The sequence below is a fragment of the Pleurodeles waltl genome, chromosome 10 (assembly GCF_031143425.1).
Source record: "Pleurodeles waltl isolate 20211129_DDA chromosome 10, aPleWal1.hap1.20221129, whole genome shotgun sequence".
NCBI lineage: Eukaryota > Metazoa > Chordata > Amphibia > Caudata > Salamandridae > Pleurodeles > Pleurodeles waltl.
In genome coordinates this window covers 118,950,854-118,975,449 of record NC_090449.1, presented here as the reverse complement: position 1 = coordinate 118,975,449, position 24,596 = coordinate 118,950,854, and the positions used below count along the sequence as shown (strand labels likewise).

Below are 24,596 nucleotides of genomic sequence, written 5' to 3'. Positions count from 1 at the left end.
AAGTGGCAAGGATGGGTGGGTCGGTAAAGAATCTGCAACTAGAATATGTCTCTACCAGATATTTTGTTACCGAAGGTAAGTAACGTGTACATCTGATAGAGACTTCTAGTTGCAGATTCCTTACCTTAGAATAGATACCCAAGCACTGCCATCCTCAGAGGTGGTCTGCGAACCAAGATCATATTTGAAAGTCCTGCAGGACCGAACGACCAAAGTAGTCATCCCGAAGGACCAGACTGTCAAGGCAGTAGTGTTTAGCAAACGTGTGCAGGGATGCCCACATAGCTGCCTGGCAGATTTTCAAGCAGCAGTCGCTATGGTGGAATGAGCACGCAAGCCCTCAGGGGGTTGCTTCTTGGCCAAAACATAGCACATCTTGATGCAAAGAAGTACCCATTGAGAGATGGTACATTTTTGCACTGCCTTACCTTTCTTCGCACCCACATACCCAACAAAGAGTTGATCGTCCACCCCGAAATCTTTAGTACGATTAAGATAGATCGCTAATGCTCTTTTTTGGGTCCCGACGGTGGAGTCTCTCCTCCTCATGGGAAGGATGTGAGGGTGCATAAAAAGTAGGCATGGTGATGGACTGGCCTACATGAAAAGGCGTAACCACCTTTGGAAGGAAGGAAGCATTAGTGCGCAATACCACTTTGTCAGGGTGCACAGACAAGTATGGAGGTTTGGACGACAGGGCCTGAAGATCACTCACCCTGCGAGCAGAAGTGATGGCAACTAGAAAGAAAGTTTTGAAGATGAGGAACCGTAAGGGACAATTGTGTATCGGCTCAAAGGGAGTACACATTAAAAAAGTAAGGACAAGATTGTGGTCCCACTGAGGCATGATAAATGGAGTGGGAGGAAATAAATGGGTGAGACCTCTAAGGAATCTACTCACAATAGGAGATTTAAAGAGCGAGGGCTGATCAGGTAACCTAAGAAAGGCCAAAATGGCAGATAAATCCCCTTTAATGGTGCCCAAAGCAGAACCCTGCTGGCCCAAAGAAAGAATGAACAAAAGAACCTCAGATAGAGGGGCAGAGAGGGGATCAACAGATTTGTTGGTGCACCATGCCACAAAATTATGCCAACAGGCGTATACCGTTTTGATGGAGGGACGCCTGGCTGCCAAGATAACATCACAGACAATGGGTGGAAGACCAAGTCATCAACTGGCGCCGCTCAATCTTCACTCATGAAGGCGGAGATTGGAGAGGTTCGGTTGGAGAACCGTCCCCTGCTGCTGCAACAGAAGATCCTCCCGAAGAGGCAGTTAGAGTGGAGGATCGATGGCCATACTTAGTAGCTCTGGATACCATACTCTCCATGCTCAGTCCGTAGCCACCAAGATGACTTGGTCCCGGTCGATCCTGATCTTCTTGAGAACTCTGGGCAGAAGTGGTATAGGCGGAAAGGCAGAAAGGAAGCCAGAGTTCCACTCGGGACGAAAAGAGTCTTCAAGCGAGTGCCAGCTTGGAAATTCCAGCGCTTAAAACAGCTGACATTGCACTTTTTCTGCAGAGGCGAACAGATCTAACCAAGGCTCTCCCCACTGCTAAAAAAGACCTGTCGCCACCTCTGGATGGAGACGCCATTCGTGATCGGCTGTGCATCGACGGCTGAGTTTGTCCGCTTTGGCGTTGAGAGAACCTGCCAGCTGTTGAACCACCTGGGTAATGCCCTGATGTTCCAGCCATGTCCAGAGACGTGGTGACTCCTGACAAATGGTCCAGGACCCTACTCCACCCTGTTTGTTGCAGTACCACATGGCGGTAGTATTGTCTGTGAACACCTGCACTACCTTCCCTTTGAAAGAGGGAAGAAATGCTTTCAATGCAAGCCTGATCAACCGGAGCTCCAGAAGATTGATATGGAGCCCAGACTCTGCGGGAGACCAGAAGCCTCTGATCTCTGCCTCTCCAGTGTAGCTGCCCTAACCCAGAAGCGACGCATCTGTCACTATAGACTGTTCTGGCTGGGGAAGGGAGACGGATCTGTCGTGGACCCAATGCGGATTCGAAAGCCACCACTGCAGGTCTTCGCAGTCCCCTCTGAGATTTGGACCATGTCGGACAGATTCTCCTGATGCTGCGCCCACTGGAACTTCAAGTCCCACTGCAGAGCCTGCATATGCAATCTGGCATGTGTCACTAACAGGATACAGGAGCCCATAAGGTCCAGCAGCCTCAGAGTCAGTCTCACCGAAACCCAAGACAGAGGCTGAAAAATTGGAATCATAGTCTGAATATCTTGGACTCACTTTTCAGGAGGATAAGCCCGAAACTGCACTGTGTCCAGAACAGCTCTGATGAAAGGGAGCATGTGAGAGGGAGTCAGGTGTGACTTTGGCACATTTATAGTGAACCCCAGCATCTGCAGGAGGCTCGCCATAGTCTGAAGGTGGGAGACGACTTTCTGGGGCGAGTCCGCCTTCAACAAGTAGTCATCGAGGTAGGGGAAGACTGTGACCTCTAACCTGCGCAGATGAGATGCAATCACCACCATCACTTTTGTGAACACCCGAGGGCTGCTGGTAAGGCCAAAGGGGAGTGCTCGTGACCTACCACTAATCATAGGTAACATCTGTGGGTAGGCAGGATGGGGATGTAGAAATGAGCGTCTTGCATGTCCAACGCTACCATCCAGTCTCCTGGGTCTAAGGCAGACACAACCTGAGCCAGGGTGAGCATTTTTAATTTCTCCTTCTTGAGTAGTTGAGGTCCCCAAGATCTAGGATAGAAGGTAATCCCTTGTCCTTTTTAAGCACCAGAAAGTAGCGGGAAAACAACCACAACCTATTTTTGGCACATGGACCTTCTCTATAGCTCATTTGGCCAAGAGAGTCGCGACTTCCAAGAATCGTCTGTAACGTCTGTGGGCAGACAGGATGGGGATGTGAAAATAAGCATTCTGCAAGTCCATTGCTACCATCCAGTCTCCTGGGTCTAAGGCAGACAGAATCTGAGCCAGGGTGAGCATTTTGAATTTCTCCTTATTGAGAAAGTAGTTGAGGTCCCGAAGGTCTAGAATAGGACGTAAACCCTTGTCCTTTTCAGCACCAGAAAGTAGCGAGAATAACAACCACGACCTATTTATGGCACAGGAACCTTCTCTATAGCTCCCTTGGCCAAGAGAGCCACGACTTCCTGGCGGAGAAGTGCCAAATGATCCTCCGGGAGTTGGCTGAGTGATGGAGGCATGGCCGGTGGGGCAGATTCAAAAGGGAGGGAGTAGCCATTTCAAACGATCTGCAAAACCCACCTGCCTTTAGTGATGGATTCCCAATGGGGCAGGTGATGGCGAATCCTGCCGCCAAATGAATGGGAGTGAGGGGACAGACTAGGAAGGTTTGGAGGCTGCAGCGGGGGCAGAGGTGGACTGAGCAGACCTCTGGTTCCCTGTCCCACAGTCATGTGGGATTCCATGTCCCCGGCCATGCAGCAGCTGAACAGGTTTGGTGGCTCTGTGGCTGGGTGGGGGACACGACAGGGATCCCCTTCCGTGGCCACAAAAGGGACGCAAAGCGGACTGCTGGGGGCGAGGGGTAGCAGAAAGACCAAGGGACCAAGCCGTAGCCCGGAAATCCTCAAATTTCTCCAAGGCTGAGTCCGCTTTGTCTCCAAAGATACGGGAGCCATCAAAGGGCATGTCCATGAGAGACTGTTGGACATCCCCCGAAAAAACAGAAGTACAAAACCAGGTGTGGCCTCTCAAGGCCACCGTCCTAGCAACTGATCTGCCCGGAGAGTCGGTAGTGTCCAGCCCACATTGGATCGTGAACTTCGCCGCATCTCTCCCATGCTTGACAGCTTGGAAGACGATAGCAATGGCCTCCTCTGGTATCTGCGGCAGAACTTGCGCAACCGTATCCCAAAAAGAGTGGGTATAGCGGCCCGAAAGGTATGCAGTGTTCACAGACCACAGCACGAGACTGGAGGAAGTAAACGAATTCTTCCCAAATTGTTCCAGCCTTTTTGATTCCCTATCCGGTGGTGGGGAAGGGAATGCCCTTGAGGAAGAGGAAGCCTGGATGACAAGACTCTCAGGCGTGGGGTGTTGGGACAGGAATTTAGGGTCGTTCGGAGCTGGCCGATGGCGGCATGTAATAGTCCTATTCACAAGAGCCCCTGTGTTTGGTTTGGACCAAGTATCCAAAAGGACATCGGTGAGGGCTTCATTGAAAAGTAAAAAGGGCTCAGCTGTGAAAGACCTGGTTGATGCATCTCCGTCAGGAGGATGGACCTGACTTCTACAGTAGGTAGCTCAAGGCCAAGGACCTCGGCCTCCCTATTGCCCACTGTAGCATAAGTAGGTAGGGGGAGACACCATGCCAGTTTCCAGAGAAGTGTCCAGTCCACTGGCCTCGCTCAATTCCTGTGCCCAGTCCAAAGATGGGTCATCCTGGTATTCATTAGGATCTAGGCACCCCTCCAATCCTTCCCCAAATTCATACCCATAGGAAAAAGGGTCCAAATCCGACTTGAGGTGAGTAGGCCCCATCAAAGACAGCAGGCCGACGCCGCTATGACTCTGAGTCATCAGGGATAAGGATCGGGTCGACGTCGATCGTGGGCACTACCGAGGTCAGGAGCGCAGACTATCAACCCAGTGCCGGGGAAGGTCACGTTGCTGCAACCAGCGCCAGTTCAGATCCGCGACTGGAGGGGACCTCGGTGCCTGGAGTCGAAGCTCCGGTTGTGCAACCTGAAGGCCCCTCAACCGAACCCCTTGGGCCCGAAGTCACCGTATCGGGGTTGGTCCGCCCAAAAATGAGGCGCATGGCCTCATAGAACTCCTTAAGTTGGGCAGGGGACACTCCGGGCACACTCTGGCTCCCGGAAGCTCAGGGAAGTGCGGTGCAAAACCAGAAGCATGCTCTGAGGATGCTTCTCCCGCGTCACGTCACGTGGGGCGAAGTCGAAGTGCAATGAGACCGATTCAATTTCTTCTTTTTCTTACCTGTACCCGAAGATTTGGAGGAAGACGAGTGGTGGTGGCTCTGCGAACGGTCTTGAGACCTTCCTCTTGAGTGAGACCGGGACCTATGCGGAGTCAAGCGCCAGGCCGCCATGAGCTAGAGAGTATGCTTTCTCAAGGCCTTCGGATGCATGGCCCAGCACTCGGAGCACGACTTTGGGTCTTGGGCACGTTCCAGGCACCACAGACAAACCTGATGTAGACCTATCACCAACATCATGCGGTGACAGTCCTCGCACAGCTTGAACCAGGTCTTCAGGGACATCCTTGATGCACCAAAAACTCACTACAAAACTCGACAAAACGGTCGAAATTGGTCAAAAAGAGACCAGGGTAGCTCTCTCCGGATCAGTGCATGGTGCGGAAAGAAAACAAACTGACATCGCTGAGCTGAGGCGGCGTCTATGTACTACTCCCAATGTCATCACAGCGACTATGATACCAAAGAAGCCTGCGGAGACGACCGACGCCACCTATTGACGCGCAAGGGTATTGCTCAAAGAAAAATCTCTGGATCCAATCTGACGCCTGGGGGAAATTCTAAGGTAACAAATCTACAACTAGAAGTCTCTATCAGATGTGTCGGTACGAACACCCATACCGGCACGCCAACAAAACAACGCCCTCCACATTATGACCCACGAATCACCACGGCAGATGTTTAATGGCGGTAAACCATCGGCAGTACACACCGGCACGGTTAGAATAGCCACCCAAATACAAAACCACACAACATTGGCCAAAACTAAAATCACACACCTGACACTGATACACACACCACACCCACCCGCCCACAGCACTATAAAAATACACCCACATTACACACAACCATTTACGAACATGAAAAATAGCCAAGAGATAGCCACTCAAATCACAGCAACAACTACACACACAACAAAAACCCATCCATCCGTCAAGCATCCCACACTCCATCACATTATTCAACCCTCACTTCACAACATACACCACACAACACCCATGTCCCCACAAAGGCACCCCTGTTTCACAGATGAGGAGTTGCAGGTCATGGTGGAAGAAACAGTCAGGGTAGAGCCACAGCTGTTTGGATCACAGGTACAGTAAATCTCCATTGCAAGGAAGATGGAGCTATGGCGGGTAATCGTGGACAGGGTAAACACTGTGGGACAGCATCCAAGAACAAGGGACAACATCAGGAAGAGGTGGAAGGACCTATGGGGGACGGTACGTTCCATGACAGCAAGGCACCAGCTCGCCATCCAGAGAACTGGCGGTGAAACCCCACCTCCTCCCCCACAGCTGACAGCATTGGAGGAACAAGTCTTGGCAATACTGCATCCTGAGGGACTCACTGGAGTAGTCGGAGGACTGGACACTGAGAGTCAAAATTTACTACATATCCCCCACATACCTGCATGCCACCACCACCACCCCCCCTCACCCTGACACCCAGCACTCCACTCCATCCCACACAGTGCACCACCACAATTGACTAACCTCAGTGCGAAGCCCTGAATGCCATACCCACTGCATGACCATCTCTCCAAGCCCTGCATGTACACCAACCACCAATGCATGCACAGCATGGAGAAATAACAATCCCACAATACATCACCATACACAAACAAAGGTGGCAGGGCAATGATATAGGGGAAGCTAGGGATGCTAGGGATGTAGAAAATGTCACAGACATGTATCATAATACACCACTTGCATCCCCACAGGTGCCCCAGTCAATCTCAGCAGCGAGGAAGTGCCACGGCTACCCAGTCCCCCAACAGAAGATACCCCCAGTGATGACAGTAACTCTGGACTTCTGGATCTGGATGAACTACCTGGCCCATCAGGGACCACTGGTCAGTCGGCAACCCCAGCCCACACCCACTCCACCACAGAGCCTCCCCCTTTAGTATCCAACACCACAGCAGCCACACAACGTCCCCACACCTCTGTCCCCAGGACACGTCAATCAGCAGTCTGCCCACCTGTACAGGGACCCCAGTTCACACCTCAGAGCCAAGCAATCAGGGTCATGGTGTCAGTGGATGTGGGCACACTGTTCAGGGGACACAGGCACAGGGGGCCAGAGACAGACGGAGGACAGCTGTGTGCCAGGAGGAGGACATGCCCAGGGAACAGACTGGCCAGGAGGCACTCACCAATGTTCTATGGGCTTACCAACAATCCCAGGATAGATGGGTCAGATCATAAACATCATGCAGGAGAACCAGCGGAAGCAGGAGGTACACCATTAGTAGATCAGGAAAGATTTGCAGGCCCTCAACACCACCATGATCTCCATAGCAGGGGTGCCGGCTGATATGGCCGACATCACAAGGGACTACACAGCACACCAACGGGCCCCTCCCACCAGCCAGTCAACTGAAAAGGCCTCCACATCTGCTGCAGCTAATGGACAGGAGGCCCTGCCACAGGACCCACAGGCCACCAGCACCCCTCCCCCTGCAAAAGGTGAACCACCCGCAAATGTGCCCTGCGACCTAGACAGATACCAAGACCAAAACCACCGCCAGGAAATGAGACCCTCGTAATGTCCCCCTTGTGTTCCACTCTTGTCACCTTGTCCACTTTGAAGTGCCATTGCTCCCCTTCCTATGGCTCCCTTGGACACTGGACCTGTGCTACAAACAGACTGGACCAATACCCTGGACTTACCATCAGCCCGTTCCGGTGCACTATTCCGCCTATAGTTTTCACTTCAATAAACACTCTTGAACACAACTTGAGTGATAGTGCTTTCTGTGATGAAAAAGTGCAATAACATCAACAGTTACATCTTGTGCAATTGTCCTGAACTTTGTGATTGCATACAAATAATGGCCTGTAGCTGTCTGTAGTCATCACATCAGTACACAGTTGTAATAATACCAACATCTGCAAAATGAGAAGGCATAGTTGACAGTCCATTGAGATGCAAAGGAAGTGACTGCCATTATGCTCCAGCCACACTGAAAAGATAAATAATCAGAGGAATGATCAGTTCACTGTCTTACAAGTGTCTCATTGGAAGTACTGCCGTATTACTGATGTCCTGTTGTCCACATCCTCATCCTCCTCATCCTCACTGTCCTTAGGTCCACTGCTGCCACATGAGCATTTTCACCCTCCTCCTCCTGCAGATAGGGCACATGTCGTCTGAGGGCCAGTTTGTGCAACATGCAGCATACAACAACTATCTGGAAGACCTTCTCAGGGGAGTAGCACAGGGATCCACCTGTCAGATTGAGGCATCTGAACCTGGCCTTCAGGAGGCTGAAGGATGTTCTTAGTTATCCGCCTGGTTCGCTCATGAGCATCATCATAACGATTATCAGCCCCGGTCCTGGCATTCCTCACAGGGGTCAAGAGCCAGGACAGGTTTGGGTAGCCAGAGTCACCTGCACGGATTGAGGTACAAGCATTAGCCTTGCACAGTGGTATGGGTGATGACTCCTGAAGGCATACACTGGCATGCATTGAGTGGGGACTCAGGCTCACCTGTTAGCCACACCATGTGCCTCTGTAGTTGTGCCATCACATTTGGGATGCTGCTATTCCTCAAAACAAAGGCGTCATGCACCAACCCAGGATACTTGGCAGTGACGTTGGAGATGTACTTACTGGTCAGCCAGGCACACCATTTCCACATTGAGAGAGTGGAAACACTCACATCCCTCCTCCCACATACTGCCCCAATGCCCCTAAGAAGCTTTTCCTTGCCCAACTTGACCTCTTCCCTCCCCCTCTACTCTCCCGTCCTGCCCGTAAGAGCTCCCACTAATAAAATCAGCTGCTGGCACAAAGGGGCCCCTGAGTGTGATGGCAGCCAATCCTAGTGAGAGCACACCTCTGCCTCAGAAAGGGAGAACTAAGGTGGCAAAAACCAAGGGGCAGAGGACGGGGACAGTAGGGGCACCTCCTAGTCCTGGAGGCAAGGACACAAGTCACATGTCAAAGGCCAAGGGCGCTCGTCACAAGAGGGGACACATGGATCCACCTCCACCACCAAAGAGTGCCAAAGTTCCCATTCCACTACCAAAGAAAGGCAAGGTTCCCACTCTACCACCAAAGAAAGGCAAGGTTCACACTCCACCACTAAAGAAAGGCAAGGGATCCTCTCCTCTAGCAGAGGCAGCCAAGGAGACACCACTACCAGCGGAGGAAAGGGAGCCCTCACCTCCAGCAGAGTCAGCCAAGGTGACACCTCCACCAGCAGAGGGCAGGGAGCCCTCACCTCCAGCAGAGGAGCCAAGGAGACACCTCCCCCAGCAGAGGGCAGGGAGCCCTCACCTCTAGCATAGTCAGTCAAGGGGAAACCTCCACCAGCAGAGGGCAGGGAGCCCCCACCTCCAGCAGAAGGCATGTAGACCACCCTCCAGGGACTGTTGGGCAAGGAGCTCCCTCCAGAACCAGTGGACATGTTACCCATTTCAGCTGAGGTGCCCCCCCCCCAACCCCCTGAGGTGCCTGCCCATTTCCAACATGATGCCCCTGAACAGTGGAGTCCGGATTATGTCAGGTGTCAAGTTTGGCCTTAGACTGTGCACTGTGGCCATGTGGAAATTTTGTACTTTGGATTGACCATTGGCCGAATCTGAACATTGACGCCTGCATTTGATCTAACATTATGTTGGCTGCTGGCAAAAAATTACAGTGTTCATTCACTCTAATTGTTGTCCTTGTTTTAATTTAACGTGTGTCCTGTGACATTTGTTTTACTCTGCGGCTGGTTCTGTGTATGGTGTGTGTGTGAATGGTGTGTGTTGTGTGTGTATCACTCTCCTTTTCCTCCCTCCCTCCTTTGTGTGCTAGACAGCTGTACTCACCGTCATCATCTTCATCGGGGTTGGTGTTCCAGGATGGCCATGGAGAAGTAGAGCATCGGGAAGACTTGAAGTTCCAGTTCCATGGTGGCAGCGAAATCTTCTGTGTCTCTGTTGGTGAGTCTTTTGTTGTCTGTGCAGTTTTTCTGCCAGGCTTTTGATGGGGTTGGTACCGCCCCAGAAATCCTGGCGGTTTGCTATGTCATAATATGGTGGGCGGTACCTTGGCTTCCGTCTGGCTGTTGATAGCTACCGCCGTGGTCAGTGGTGGTAACGTCCTGGTGGTTGGAGTGGTACGCTGGATGTCTATGGGAGGTATCACCGCCACTGTCATACTTGGGCAGTAATTACCGCCAGGCTGTTGGTGGTATTTCCACCACTTTAACAGTCACCGCCAATGACATAATGGCCACCATAGTTGTGTACATTGATCAATCAAGTAATGTTTGTTGTTGCAGTGGGTATAAATTCGACGCAACAGACCACTACTCCTCAGTGATACAGGCCAAAGAAAAAGAAGAGATGGGTCACTGTCATCAGCCTTGTGTCTGGTCAAGTGAGTAATTTGGCATCTGCCCCCCAGAGGTCACTTGTCTTCAGTGTGTGACAAGTGCTAGTGCCTTATTGCTGTCTGTCATGTGAAGGTGTCCATCATTCATGTGACAGAGCATACATTGTTATTTGGGTGCTGCTACAGATCAATACGTTCCCTTGATAAGTGGTGAATGTCCATTGCAATGATTTAAGTACCATGACTGTTGCCAGCTTCCCTTGTGCCTATATGTTAGCATGTGTCCCTTTCTCTTTTGACAAAATGTGTACACTGTCGTTTCATGCATAGTCTACCTTTGTTCATGGGATGATTTCTATATTCCCTCACATATATGTGATTGCCAACATGTGTTTTGAATTGGACATGCGATGGGGCTGCACTTCATGTGGTGCCGCAGACAGGATTGTGTCACCATTGATTGATGGCTCACACATACCCTCACCCGATTTTGCGTGTCATCTGGCATGTACAACTGCAGTAACAATGAGGGAGATTATCACATTCAATGTGCATTTCCATGCCATTGATGTGGAATCATGTGGAAATGTGCACTGCACATGTGTAATGGGGAAGGTTTGTTACCTGACTGCCGGCATGCATCATGGAGTGACCTGCAGTTATGCTGGAATCACATGTGGTTGAGTACAACCATTCTTCCACATACATCTGGGTTTGCAGGACCAAAATGGGGACAATGATGTAGCTTTCCATTCAGCAACATGTTGAGTGCCTTCTACAAGTACTTGTAAATCTCTGGGTCGCTCCAACATACAAAGGACTGATGGTTTCTACTGATGCAATCAGAGAATGTCATTGTTAGGGGTGCCAGACAGTAGTGGTGATTTCCCTGGGGATTGCATATTCATTTAGTTGTGTATTTTACAGATACATCACCTTGACAATTTGCACATTTTGTCAACAGTGTACACTTCCATGCCATATGTGGAGTATATTTGAGCAACATCAGTACTACCACCATATATCTATTAGAATACATTACACAGGGTGAAATGTGAGTTGTTGATATGTTTCCAGTGTGACAAGATTATTTCCATGTCACCTTCTTCAGGCTACTATACTTCTATCAGCAACTTGCCAGGACTTTTAGAGCATTAATTCTCATTGTTGTGTTATTGTGTACTTGACAAATAGATGTCTGCATGATCTTGTGTGGGATCTGTGGAAATGAACGTGCCATTGGCCTACCATTGTATGACAAAGGGTAAATGAGGTATGCTCTATGAGGCAAAGCCTTGAAGGTGATGTGGTCTCCTACATGTTCAATAGTTACTGTGTTTGGACAACTTCACCCAGGCAATTGGAGTTGTCTGAGATCCTGATTTTGCTGTGGGCAACTGTTGAGAGTTTAGCTTTCATGCATGCATATTGAATGGTACATGTAGAAGCCACTTTGATGTCGTTTTTTGCTGGGCCTACTTGACATGGTGATGTTCGCTAATCACAGCTGTTGTTCAAAGTAATCAGGAACATGTGCTGACCCAATTCCTTTTTGTATTTGGTGCATCATTCAAGCAAGCAAAGGAAGCAAACCAAGTGTGGAAGCATCTGGCCACAGTACCTCCACTCATTATACCACCGACACAGAGGGACCCAGGTCCCGGAGGGTGAGGGGAGTGCCACATTGGAGACAGAATCAGTCTCATCACTGGATTCTACCTTCAGTAGCCACTACCTAGTGGTGGTAGACCCAAAAGGACCTGCCTCTGTTTCGTCCTTGTCTGCCATCCCCAGTTCTATCGCCACCCTCCCTGTTGCTCCACACACAGTTGGCTGTGCCCACTCACCCAGGAGGGCGGGTGTGTCCTTTGTCCCAGGCACCTCAGCTCCAGCCTCTGTGACTCCTGTTGCCCGGAGTGAGGAGGCATTTGACCCCTGAGGTGTATCTCTGTGGGGCAAACTGTCATTGTGAATGCCATCCAGGCGTTGGCAAGCCAACTTCAGCAGACCAATGCTTTCCTGCAAGGCATTCATAGTGACATGTCTGGCCTACCAAGATCTTTTCAGGCTCTGGCCTCCTCATACCCGGCACCCATCCACTCCCCACGTTCCTCTCCTCCTCCACCTCCCTTTTCCCAATCCAAATTTCCCATGCCCCAACCTGTCCCAAGGACATAGACACATCCGCACGTACCCACCTCAACACACACATGCAGCACACATCAATACAAACACCACAAGACACACCGGCATGTAGGCACACAACATTCACCCATAGACACCACATCAGACACCACTTTTACAGAGAACCCCACCTACCCACACACCACATCCAGCATACCCACAGACACCACCATAACAGCTAGTGACACATCCACCACACTTACCATACACTCAGACAACAGCTCACAACTCACGGACCCACAAACCTCAGACACTGTACCCCCAGACACCAGCAAAATACTCACAGGCACATCCACTACATCAGCCATACCTACAGACACCACCCCAACACATACAGACACATCTACCATAATTCAGCATACCCACAGACACCACCCCAACAAACACATACATCCACCACTCCCACGTTGCCCAGAACCTCCACCTCCCAGCCCCCAAGATATGCAAATACCCACACTCACACACACACACCAGACTCCACCCACACACTACATACCTCACACATGCACACACCCAAGGATTCTACACCCACACACAAGACGATCACTCCCTCAACCTCCAAATCCCCAACCCCTTCTGATGACCTTACCTGTTTTCCCAAGAAGAGTTTCCTTTTTTGAGCTTGCCCTTTCCACTGCTCCCTTCAAACCCCCTCCCAAATCCAAGTGGCCCCCACCCACATCCCAATCCATACCTTCCCCATCCAAGTCCTCCCCTGTCACACCTGCCCCCCTGCCAGCACCCAGACCCCTGCCCCCAAGAAGGAGCCCACCGCTCCAAAGAAAAAGATCCCCCCTCCCAACTCCAAACTCAAACCCACCCACCCCAAATCTGACCCCACCCCACCCAAGGATGATCCCTGAGATGCCTGCCTGCCCATTTGATGCACCTTTTTTTGGAGGCTTCCCAGCAGTGATTGGAGTCAAGGGTGGGCACAGTATTGTGCCTGGGCATATATGGACTGGCCAATGGCCTTTGCTCTTAATCATGTGTATCCAATAAACCCAAGTTGTTGTTTTGTTGGATACATATTTGTCCTGCCGTTACTTTTCTACCTTTATGTTGTTCGTGTATAATTTGTGTTGTATGCCTGCAGTTGTGTGTGTTTTACCCTGCTTGCTGACCCATTTGCTGTTGTTTGCAATATCTGTCTTTGGGAGCAGTGCTGGTGTCCTCCAAGACAAAGGTAGATGTTCACAGTATGGATATTTGTTTGTTAATCCAATTGGAGCGTCATTGTATTGTGTTCTCTTTGCTATGGTAAGTATTTCATCTTGTGTTGGCCAATGTCTGCATGTATGATGTTAGGCTTTTCCCCCTGATATCGATTTTACATTTGTCTAATGTGTGGAAGCTTAAGGTTTGTTTGTCCACACATGGAGGATGTTCAATTGTGCTAGCTTCCTTTGCATTTGACTGAGCATGTGTCCATTTTGAGACGTGTACCTTGCAGCCACTTATTTTACATGTGTGGCCATACTGTTGCTGTTGTGTGTGCTTTCTTGACTTGCACTTACACATTATACATATAAGCATGTTACTTGGCTCTACTATTGTTTGTCCCTGACATACCTGAAGGGCCAGTTCCTGTCCAAATGTTGTTTTAGTTGCATGTTCAAAGTGTTGTGTCCCAGGGCAGCATCCTTCCATGAGTGCTCCTGATGCCTCCATTCCTATTGTGCAGGTATTGTTTGCATTGTGAGTTTGGATATTTGTCTCACAAACTATTGTGCATCCCATTGACCTTCAATTGTTTTGCAACAAGGGTGTTTTGTGGGTCCTTTGCAGGGCAGTTTGAAGGGAGGGGTACTTGTGTTCCATGACACATCCATACATATGTGTCTTCAATCTGACGACAGCACATGACACTTGTGCTATGTGAGGATGTAATTTGAATTATGTGTGATGTTGTTGTGGTGTTGCTGTTGTGTGACACAATGTTCTGTACATTTCACTGTCCCTGTGACTTAGATGAGCAGACGTGTTTTTGTTGCGTATGGCGGTGCAGTGTCAGATACCTGCCCAAAAGGGGCTTTTATTGGCTGTGAATGTGTCATTCTTTGCAAAGGACTGTAATCCAGGACATAATGTCAAGTGTACTTGGTGCCCGTTCCATGTGCCCCATATCATGTGGATGATGGCACGACAATCTGTTGTTGAGCTTAATGTCACAGGTAGGGGTTTTGTCTTAACGTTGGTTGCATCCAAGGCGGTGTGGATTTTGAACTCCTTTGATGAGCAGGGGCAAGACGTGTGTGATGGACTTCATGACAGGACAGGACGTGTAACGCTGCCTGCATGAGAGTTGCTCCCTTTATACTCTCTGTTTCCACCTGCTGGGACGTGGTGGTTGGAACGCCACAGTCACATTGGCAGTGTGCAACATCATAATGTGTCTGGCAGAAACACTGGCTCAGTTCGCCTGTTTGGCATGCCTCATCACCCCCACGGTCTGAACTGCCTGGCGCTGTCAGCAGGACTGCGGCAGTCTTTGCTGTATGGGACGACCACCATCGCAATACGATGGTCTGAACGCCAAGCCGATGATGGTCAGACCTCTGCCACTGCCATGGCGGTGCACTGACTGCCAAACTCATATTCCAACCCATAGTTTTAGAGATAATTATAACTGATGACTTTCTGTGTTTTTTCTTAGTTTAAAATGTTACATTGTTTCTGACAATATAATGCCACTATAACCTTTTTTTTTTTCCCAGTCAATTACCATGGGTGTTTTTTTATATAAAATAATATTTTATTGCCATAGATGAAGCGACCCCCAGCCGAAGGCCATGCACAGCGGGGTGTAGGCCGCAGGGGCTTGGTCAATCCCGCCCAGCAAGCAGCACCACGCTGCGCACGGCCTTGAGCCTGCTGCCAGGCCTTGCATACATTTCCCCCAGGTAGCTGCCTACCCAATGCCACGCATCACCATCGTTGGAGTAAGTCTTCCCTTCCTTAATGGGAAAATTGATGTTGGGTTTGATATCTTTATGGAAAGTGTCGCGCCGCGTGGTGCGGCGCGAGCCAAATGTTCGGCATAAGCCGGGCGTTCGGCTGGGGCCGCACAGCGCGTTTCTAAAACGCAGCGCGCCCCCAGCCTTTCATGCACTTTTCGAGGCCCCAGGCATTGCATGGGGCCTCGCTCTGTCGTTTTCCACCGCCTTGCTGGGGTCTCCTGACCCCCCTTACCTGTTCTTCTTTCTTCCTTCTTATCCTCTTTCTTTTCTTCTTTCTGGGGTCTTTTTGTTGTACTTTTTTTATGTCTTCTTCCCTTCCCAGGTTACCTTTCTCTTCCCAGCATTCATTGTTCCCTATTCTCTTTGGTTTATATTCTGTTTTGTTCTATGTACCTCTCCCTGTCTAATATGGTGTCCTTTTACTTCCTGTGGGTCACTTCCTGTCTTTTGGTATATAAGGGCTGTGTTTTCTTCATTTCCTTGCGCTGCAACACTTTCTGCTCAGTTAGTGTCTTCGCTCCTGATTTCCTCCCCTTTTGGTTCTGGATTTCAGCATTCTGTGTTTCCTGACTTTTGCTCCTTTTGGATTCTTGTTTGTTTGTTCTTGTTTTTTCCAGGAATCTTCCTGTTTGGAGGTTTTTCCCCTTTTTCTAAGGGTTTTTTTCCCTCTGGCGCTATTTTCTGAAGGGCACGGTCTGTTCTTGGCGTCTCCATTGCCTACAGCACCATGGCTACCAGAAAGAGTCGCCCCTTTTTGGGCCAAAGTCGAACATTGAAGATCCACGCCACCAGATCTGCAAATTCCAGGCGCAAGCAGCACGTGAGTCGTGACAGATTGCAGCGCCCAACCATTCCGACGTCCTCAAACACCATGGATGACTCAGTGGCGGCTGCTGCAGATCCGGAACAATCTCTTTTGACCACGATTCAGCAACAAGCTCAGGAATTGCAACAACTACGCAATGAAAATGCTGCGTTACGACAGGCTTTGGCTCTCCGCACCAGTGATGTTCCAACTATCTCCGCTTCCACCCCTTGTTTCTCTGGTGAACCAACCAAGCTTCGCGAGTTCCTGGATGCATTAACAGTGTACTTCGCCTTCCGACCTACCCAATTCTCCCACGACAGGACCAAGGTGGGTTATCTTATCAGTGCCTTATCCGGTCCAGCCTTGGCCTGGGCAACCCCGATGGTGTCCTCCAACGACCCTGTATTGTCGGACTATTCCACCTTTGTGAGTCGCTTCAAACAGATGTTTAGCCGTCCTGGATTGGAAGCCTCTGCTGAAGAAGCCCTATGTGACATCCAACAAGGCTCGCAAGACGTCCTGCAATATATAACCCGTTTTCGTCAGCTGGCGGCAGAGACCACTTGGGTGGAACGTACTCTGGTAACTTTATTTCGTAGAGGACTCAAAGAAGAAATAAAGGATGAACTAGTACATTCTACCAGAGCAGAAGAGCTTCGTGGCCTGATGGATCAAGCACTGTCCATCGAATATCGTCTTCAGGAACGGAGATCGGAAAAGAAAAGGAGTAGAGGGTTTTCCCAGCCAAGTAGCTCACGAGCTTGCCTGCAGCGTTCCGAGGAACCTCGCACTCCTGCTAGAGACATCGAAGGGGAACCCATGCAGGTGGATACTACCTGAGGTCCGCTCTCTGCTAGTGAACGAGAAGACAGACGCAAGAGAGGGTTGTGCCTGTTCTGTGGTTCTGCTGGTCACATGCTTCGTACCTGTCCTGTACGTCCGCCCAGGCCTTCGGGAAACGCCACCTCCCGTCCTCTGTAAGAAGGGAGGGGACGGGATCTACAGCTATACCTTCCATCAGCTCCTTTAATGACAATACAACCGCCTTGTTCATTTTTCCTGTCCTGTTACAACTTCCTGACGGTCGTCAAGAAAAGACTATGGCATTACTAGATTGTGGTGCTAGTGGTATATACATGGACAAGACGTGGGCTGCTGCTCACCAAGTTCCTACACAAGCAAAAGAAGTACCCGAACAGGTACACACCGTGGATGGATCCTTGATATCCTCGGGTCCTGTAGACACCACTACCCTGATGTTAAGTCTACAGGTGGGAAACCATCAAGAACACATTTCCTTCGATCTTATCACGTCCCCCAACCATACCATCATTCTTGGAATTCCGTGGTTCATCAGACATAACCCGTATATAAATTGGGTAACCCGGACAGTTTCTTTGTCTTCGCAATTTTGTCATGAGAACTGTTTTACTTCCGACAAGTATTGGTCTCCGAAAAGATCCTTAGATACTGAAGGTGCCACTGGTATGTCCATTAATACGATCCAAGGGGTCCCAGACCACTATTTGGAGTTTCAGGATGTTTTCCAAAAACCGTCGAAACCTGTGCTACCTCCACATCGAGAATATGATTGTGCTATTCCATTGGAACCCGGCACAATTGTTCCTTTTGGGAGGATGTACTCTCTCACGGAACCCGAAAGAAAAGTTCTAAAAGAGTATCTGGACGAAAATATACAGAGTGGTCTTATTGTTCCATCGTCGTCTCCGGCTGGGGCTCCTCTCTTTTTTGTGCCCAAGAAGACAAAGGATCTTCGTCCTTGCCTGGATTTTCGAGGTCTGAATAAAATAACAATTAAAGATCGTTATCCTTTGCCTCTCATCAGGGACATACTAGAAGCTATCAGTGGGGCTCAACGTTTTACTAAATTAGATTTACGAGGAGCTTACCACCTTTTACGCATAAAAGAAGGCGACGAATGGAAGACAGCTTTCAGGACTCCATTTGGCCATTTTGAATATAGGGTTATGCCGTTTGGTCTCACTAACGCCCCCGCAATCTTCCAGAGATTTATGGACTCAGTGTTTTCAGACCTTCTGAATCAGACAGTCGTGATCTACCTAGATGATATTCTTATTTATTCTAGAAATCCTGAACTCCATTCTTCCCATGTGAAACAAGTTCTTCAAAGACTTCGTGCTCATCAACTATTTTGCAAACCAGAAAAATGTGAGTTCGACATGACGGAAGTCAAATATCTGGGCTATCATTTAAGTCCCACCGGCATAGCTATGGATCAAGAAAAGGTACAAGCTATCCTAGAGTGGCCTTCTCCTTCTTTCATAAAAGAAACACAATGTTTCCTAGGGTTAGCAAACTTCTATCGACAATTCATTCTAGACTTTGCCAGACTGACTAGCCACATAACTCACACCTTAAAAAGGAAAATTTAAAGAAAGGGTTTGTCTGGACTGAGGCGGCTGAAGCAGCCTTTCAAGAATTAAAGAGAGTCTTCACCCAAGCCCCCATCTTGAGACATCCAGATACCACCAAACAATTTATAGTCGTAACTGATGCTTCTGAGAGAGCCATCGGAGCTGTCTTACTCCAACGACAAGAGGATGATGGTCTTGAACATCCTGTTTTCTACTTGTCTCATATCCTTTCCACAGCTGAACAACACTATTCTGTACTGGAAAGGGAATTATTGTCTCTGAAAACAGCCTGCCTTGAGTGGAGACAGTTTCTGATGGGTTCCAAGGAACCATTTGAGGTGAGGACAGACCACCGTAACCTACAATGTTTACGAAAATTTGTATGCCAGAATAGTCGTCAGGCCCGCTGGGCCTTTTTCTTCAGTCAGTACGATTTTTTTATCACATATATTCCTGGATCTCAAAACATTCTGGCTGATGCTCTGTCTCGCCGATATCCAGAGTGTACTCCTTCCTTATCTCAGTATCTTCTGGAACCCCGTGAGATCATTGGAGTGGCTCAGTCTTTCCTGGAAGAAGTACAACTGGAATACGCCAACCTATCGGACCACGACATTGAAGAACTAAGACCATTAATACATAAGAAACAAGGATATTTTTATTATCAAAACCTGATATTCCTCCCCACTAACAAGGTGCAAGAAAAGGCATTACAAATGTGCCATGATTCACCTGTAGCTGGTCATAGAGGCATCAAGGCCACACAAGAACTTCTTTCACGATTTTTCTGGTGGACTACCTGGAAGCTGGATGTGGAAAGATACGTTCAGGCCTGTCCCATATGTGCCCAAATCAAGATACCCCATACCAGACCGGCAGGATTACTACAGCCTTTGCCTGTTGCACCGGCCCCATGGCATACCATCTCTACTGATTTTATGTGTTCACTCCCACCATCAGCAGGAAACCGGGTCATCATGGTCACGGTGGATTCTTTCACGAAGATGGCTCATTTCACTGCCCTGAAAAGGCTACCTACTTCTCAAGAACTAAGTCAAATATTCATTGATCATATCTTCCGTCTCCATGGACTTCCACATACCATAATATCTGATAGAGGCCCTCAGTACATTTTCCGATTTTGGAGGCATTTTTGTAAAACACTAAATATTAATAGAGCCCTGTCTTCAGGATTCCATTCTCAGACCAACGGCCAGACCGAGCGTCTGAACCAAGGACTAGAGCAATATCTTCGATGCTTTTGCAATTCTACCCAAAGTAACTGGAACACTTACCTCTCTATAGCAGAATTTTCCTACAATAACTCAGTCCATAGTGCCTCCAAGGTCACTCCCTTTTTCTGTTCTAATGGTTTTCATCCTACCTCTTTTCCTACTTCTCCACAATCCAACTCTCCTCTACCCGCTATTACCTATTTCTCCAAACGCCTTCTCCAAATCCATAGACTAATTCGATCTAATTTGTTACATACCAAGAGATATATGAAGAAGGCTGCAGACAAGAGACGTGCTACCAATCCAGACTATCATCCGCAAGATAAAGTCTGGCTCTCCTCCAAATTCTTACCCTCACGTCTTTCTCAAAATAAGTTCACACCTCGTTACTATGGGCCTTTCCGTATTCTTCAGTTGGTCAATCCTGTCACTGTCCGTCTTCACTTACCTCATACATGGAAGATTCATCCGGTCTTTCATGTTTCTCAGCTTAAACCTTATGTGCCTGACCCTTACTCACGTCAGTTTCCTTGTCCACCTCCTGTACTCGTGGATGATGTTCCTGAATATGAAGTACAGGAAATTTGTGACTCTCGTCTTTTTCACAAACGCCTTCAGTATCTGATTCATTGGAAGGGTTATCCTCTCAGTGAATGCTCTTGGGAAGATGCATCTTCTGTTCACGCTCCTCGCCTGATTCAACGCTTTCACCGTTTATTTCCTTTCAAACCTGGACCTTCGGGAGGGGGACCTACTGTCGCGCCGCGTGGTGCGGCGCGAGCCGAATGTTCGGCACAAGCCGGGCGTTCGGCTGGGGCCGCACAGCGCGTTTCTAAAACGCGTCGCGCCCCCAGCCTTTCATGCACTTTTCGAGGCCCCAGGCATTGCATGGGGCCTCGCTCTGTCGTTTTCCACCGCCTTGCTGGGGTCTCCTGACCCCCCTTACCTGTTCTTCTTTCTTCCTTCTTATCCTCTTTCTTTTCTTCTTTCTGGGGTCTTTTTGTTGTACTTTTTTTATGTCTTCTTCCCTTCCCAGGTTACCTTTCTCTTCCCAGCATTCATTGTTCCCTATTCTCTATGGTTTATATTCTGTTTTGTTCTATGTACCTCTCCCTGTCTAATATGGTGTCCTTTTACTTCCTGTGGGTCACTTCCTGTCTTTTGGTATATAAGGGCTGTGTTTTCTTCATTTCCTTGCGCTGCAACACTTTCTGCTCAGTTAGTGTCTTCGCTCCTGATTTCCTCCCCTTTTGGTTCTGGATTTCAGCATTCTGTGTTTCCTGACTTTTGCTCCTTTTGGATTCTTGTTTGTTTGTTCTTGTTTTTTCCAGGAATCTTCCTGTTTGGAGGTTTTTCCCCTTTTTCTAAGGGTTTTTTTCCCTCTGGCGCTATTTTCTGAAGGGCACGGTCTGTTCTTGGCATCTCCATTGCCTACAGCACCGTGGCTACCAGAAAGAGTCGCCCCTTTTTGGGCCAAAGTCAAACATTGAAGATCCACGCCACCAGATCTGCAAATTCCAGGCGCAAGCAGCACGTGAGTCGTGACAGAAAGATACAGTTGCAAGGGTTGTAAAGAAATCATTTCTGGGTCTTCAAAACAGATTGTTGGTCTTAGTGGTCTGTAAGGTGACAGCTGTGGATTAGGAGTGAAAGGATGATGCACAGCTTGAGGAAGCTTGTTTTATCTTTATTTATGCTTTTACATAGCATTATGAACTCTCAACAGAGCAATTGTGACAATTACATTTTTAAAAAAAAAATTTAAATCTCTCAGTAGTCTACAACCTCCCTCCTGCCATCGGGTGATGGACATGATGGACCCTATGTATTTGAATGTTTGCAGTGCCTGTACTCCCAGTTGCCTGTAGAAGTGCGGCCATCTAAGGACTGGAGATTATTCATTCCCAGTCCTGGGCAGTGTGTCACACGAAGTAATGGAACTCCTCCTCCAGCTTAAGGAGGCTTTGGCAGGTATTCTACTCTCTTTTTCAGAGTTGGAGTTGACGAAGAGGTGGAAAAATGTGGTGTCACACCAGGAGACATGCAATGTTGATGAGATGATGACAGCTGTGGAGATGTTGAGGCGTGTGACACAATCAAGTGTGACGTAGTAGCTGTCATAGGTATCAACGCAGTGGGTAATGGTGACAGTCTTGATCTTTCGACATCAGTAGTGATGGGGATTGTGATGGAGTCCTGCGGTATTTTCTTTTCAACAGCGAGGTATGCAACAATGAGTGATGTTCTGGTTTTGGCATCAGTGTTGTAGATAGTGTGGCGAGTCCTTGTGATGTTGATAGGGAAGCTGGTTTAGTTGTCGATAACAATGGCAGTTGTGTTAACGGCTATCACTGGTTTGTCTTTGATGGTGAAGCTTTTTAGGCGACAGGTGTTTCAAGAGTTTGAGGCACTCTCAATAAGGCTGATGTGTGGTAGGCATTGAACCTGCCTTTGGAGAGCAGGTCGATGCTGATGCTCTTCACATCAATGCCATCACTTTAGATGCGAATCTCGAATGACGTACAGAATGATGGAATTGGTGTATTTCTTTCCCTGACAATCACCTGTCAGGCTGTCTTGTAAAGGAAGTATGAGAAGATGACTTATCCAGCCTTTTATTTCTCTTCCTTTCTTCTTCCATTCTCATTTCTTGTATAATGCCCCTGAGCCTTATGCTTCCTGGATCTTTCAAGGTCCTATTGGAAATCTTTTTACAGATGTCTCAGGTTTCAAACAAATGCAAGGCTGGAAGGCACACCACACAGACTTTGGGGGAGGGGTCAGGAATAACCTTTTTCCTTCCATAGGAGGTACACTTTTTAGGAAGGCAATGCACTTCTAAAGAAATGTTTTGTCTGAAAGCAGCAAGAAATCACTTTGCTTGATGAAATTATGTTACAGAAGTTGAGTGAAAGTGTAAAAGACAAGATTGCAATTGTCCCTACATTTTGCATTGACTACCCCCTTTTGCACATCAGATTCTGCAACGCAGGTTTGAAACGGAGACCCTCAGTTTATTGCAAAGAGAAAATGTAGCCTTCTATTGGCTATTACAGCGTGCTGCTCATTATGAGGACAGATAGACACTAACACCCTGTGTGACGTTTTAATAGATAATGCATCTATGAAAAGTGTTCTTGGGTCCACGCAGGCAGTGGGGAATTATTCCAACATTTATGACAATCAATGAAGACCATATGAAGCAGAAATATCTCTAAGCATCCCGCCCAAAACTTGACATTGATGACTTGGTCTTTGGCACACAAACAAATGTGGCGGTGGCAGACCTCTGAGTCCCAGTTGTGAATTCTAGAACTTGTGCAATTGATTGTCCTAGCACAGGAGAAGCAGATAAAGGGGTCTATTCACAAAGGCATTTTGGAGTAAGTATACTGGTTCTCCTGTAGAAATCTTTTATGAATTCTTAAGTGTCTTAGGGCCAGATGTAGCAAAGGGTTTTACCCATTCTGTGTCTATGGGGAAATGTGTTCGTACATATGGCCCTTAGTGAATTATCTCAAAACATCTAAAAATGTAATAAAACGGGACTGGTCAAGAAACATCCATGTGTAATAAGTACAAATAGAAAGGACTGTGGGCCTGATTATGAGGCAGTCCAGGGACCACCAGCCTCGTGGCAACGGTAGGACCGCCACAAATCTTGCAGTCTGACTGCCACATTATAACCCTGGTGGGTGGGCCCGCCAGGAGACTGCTGTTTCTGCTGGGAACATTGTTCCCAACGGTGGTCTGAGTTGTACTCAGCCAGGGAAGCAGTGAACTCAGCTCTGCCTGGCAGATTACAACTGGAATGGCTGGCAATAAGGATTTGCTGGGGGCACCCCTGCCCAGCACCCTCGGAAGGCGCACTGTCTACTTTGCAGACAGTACGCATGCCAAGGGTGCTGTGTGCTCCGGTATTGGCCTCGGCTCCCTTGAATCGTGTATTACAATGTTCCCACCGGTTAGCTCGGCAGTAACATTGTAATACGCTCATGGGCGTGCAACCACTATGGCAGTGACGTACTCCACACATGTTTGGCAGTCCAGTGGTGGGAACACCAAACTCATAATGAGGTCCTCTGCATATGCAAATTTGATGATAGGAAGTTTGATGTATCAAGGCAGATTCACTAAGGCTTGTAGAAGTATGTGAAAGATTACTGCTGTAGTAGTACTTCCAATGCAAATAACCCTTTTTGTGAATAAGCCCCAAACATTCCACTTTGCTCAATCATGAGTGAATCTAATTTTGTACATTCTGTACTAATTATACCCGAACAATTTATACATCATCTTTGTTTCACACTTTTGGTCTATACACTGATGCATTCATTGCTGAATGAAATGCCACACACTTATCATAGATGTGAAATAACATTGTTACCTGTCTGAATCAAAGATGATGGGAGGCAATTCAGGCACCTTTTCTTCATCTGTCTGATTTTCATCTTGTGTGTTATCAGGATTGGTTACAGTACTTGCCTGCAGAAAGGAACCCCCTCCTTTAAGCTGTTCAGATGCACTTATGCCTTTCTGGAGAAGGGCAGAAAAATTGTTTGGTTACATTATATATATGAGAATATGACTATTGTTGTATATATGCCACAATCAATGTGCTTTAATAATTATTCAGGTCCTGCTCAATCTTTGGTTCTTATTCACAAAGGTAACTTACACTTCTAACTTACACTTCTTACACTTCTTATACTGAGTATGT

General features: G+C 48.3%; 1 protein-coding gene across 1 annotated transcript in view; it reads right to left on the bottom strand.

The window, feature by feature from the left end:
- The window catches only part of LOC138262384 (kinesin-like protein KIF19), a 696,763-nt gene that overhangs the window by 319,659 nt on the left and 352,508 nt on the right, over positions 1 to 24,596 (bottom strand). Inside the window, exon 13 of the mRNA XM_069212284.1 lies at positions 24,264 to 24,412. Within this exon, the coding sequence (XP_069068385.1) occupies positions 24,264 to 24,412 (149 nt within the window). The remainder of the gene's footprint in view (positions 1 to 24,263; positions 24,413 to 24,596) is intronic.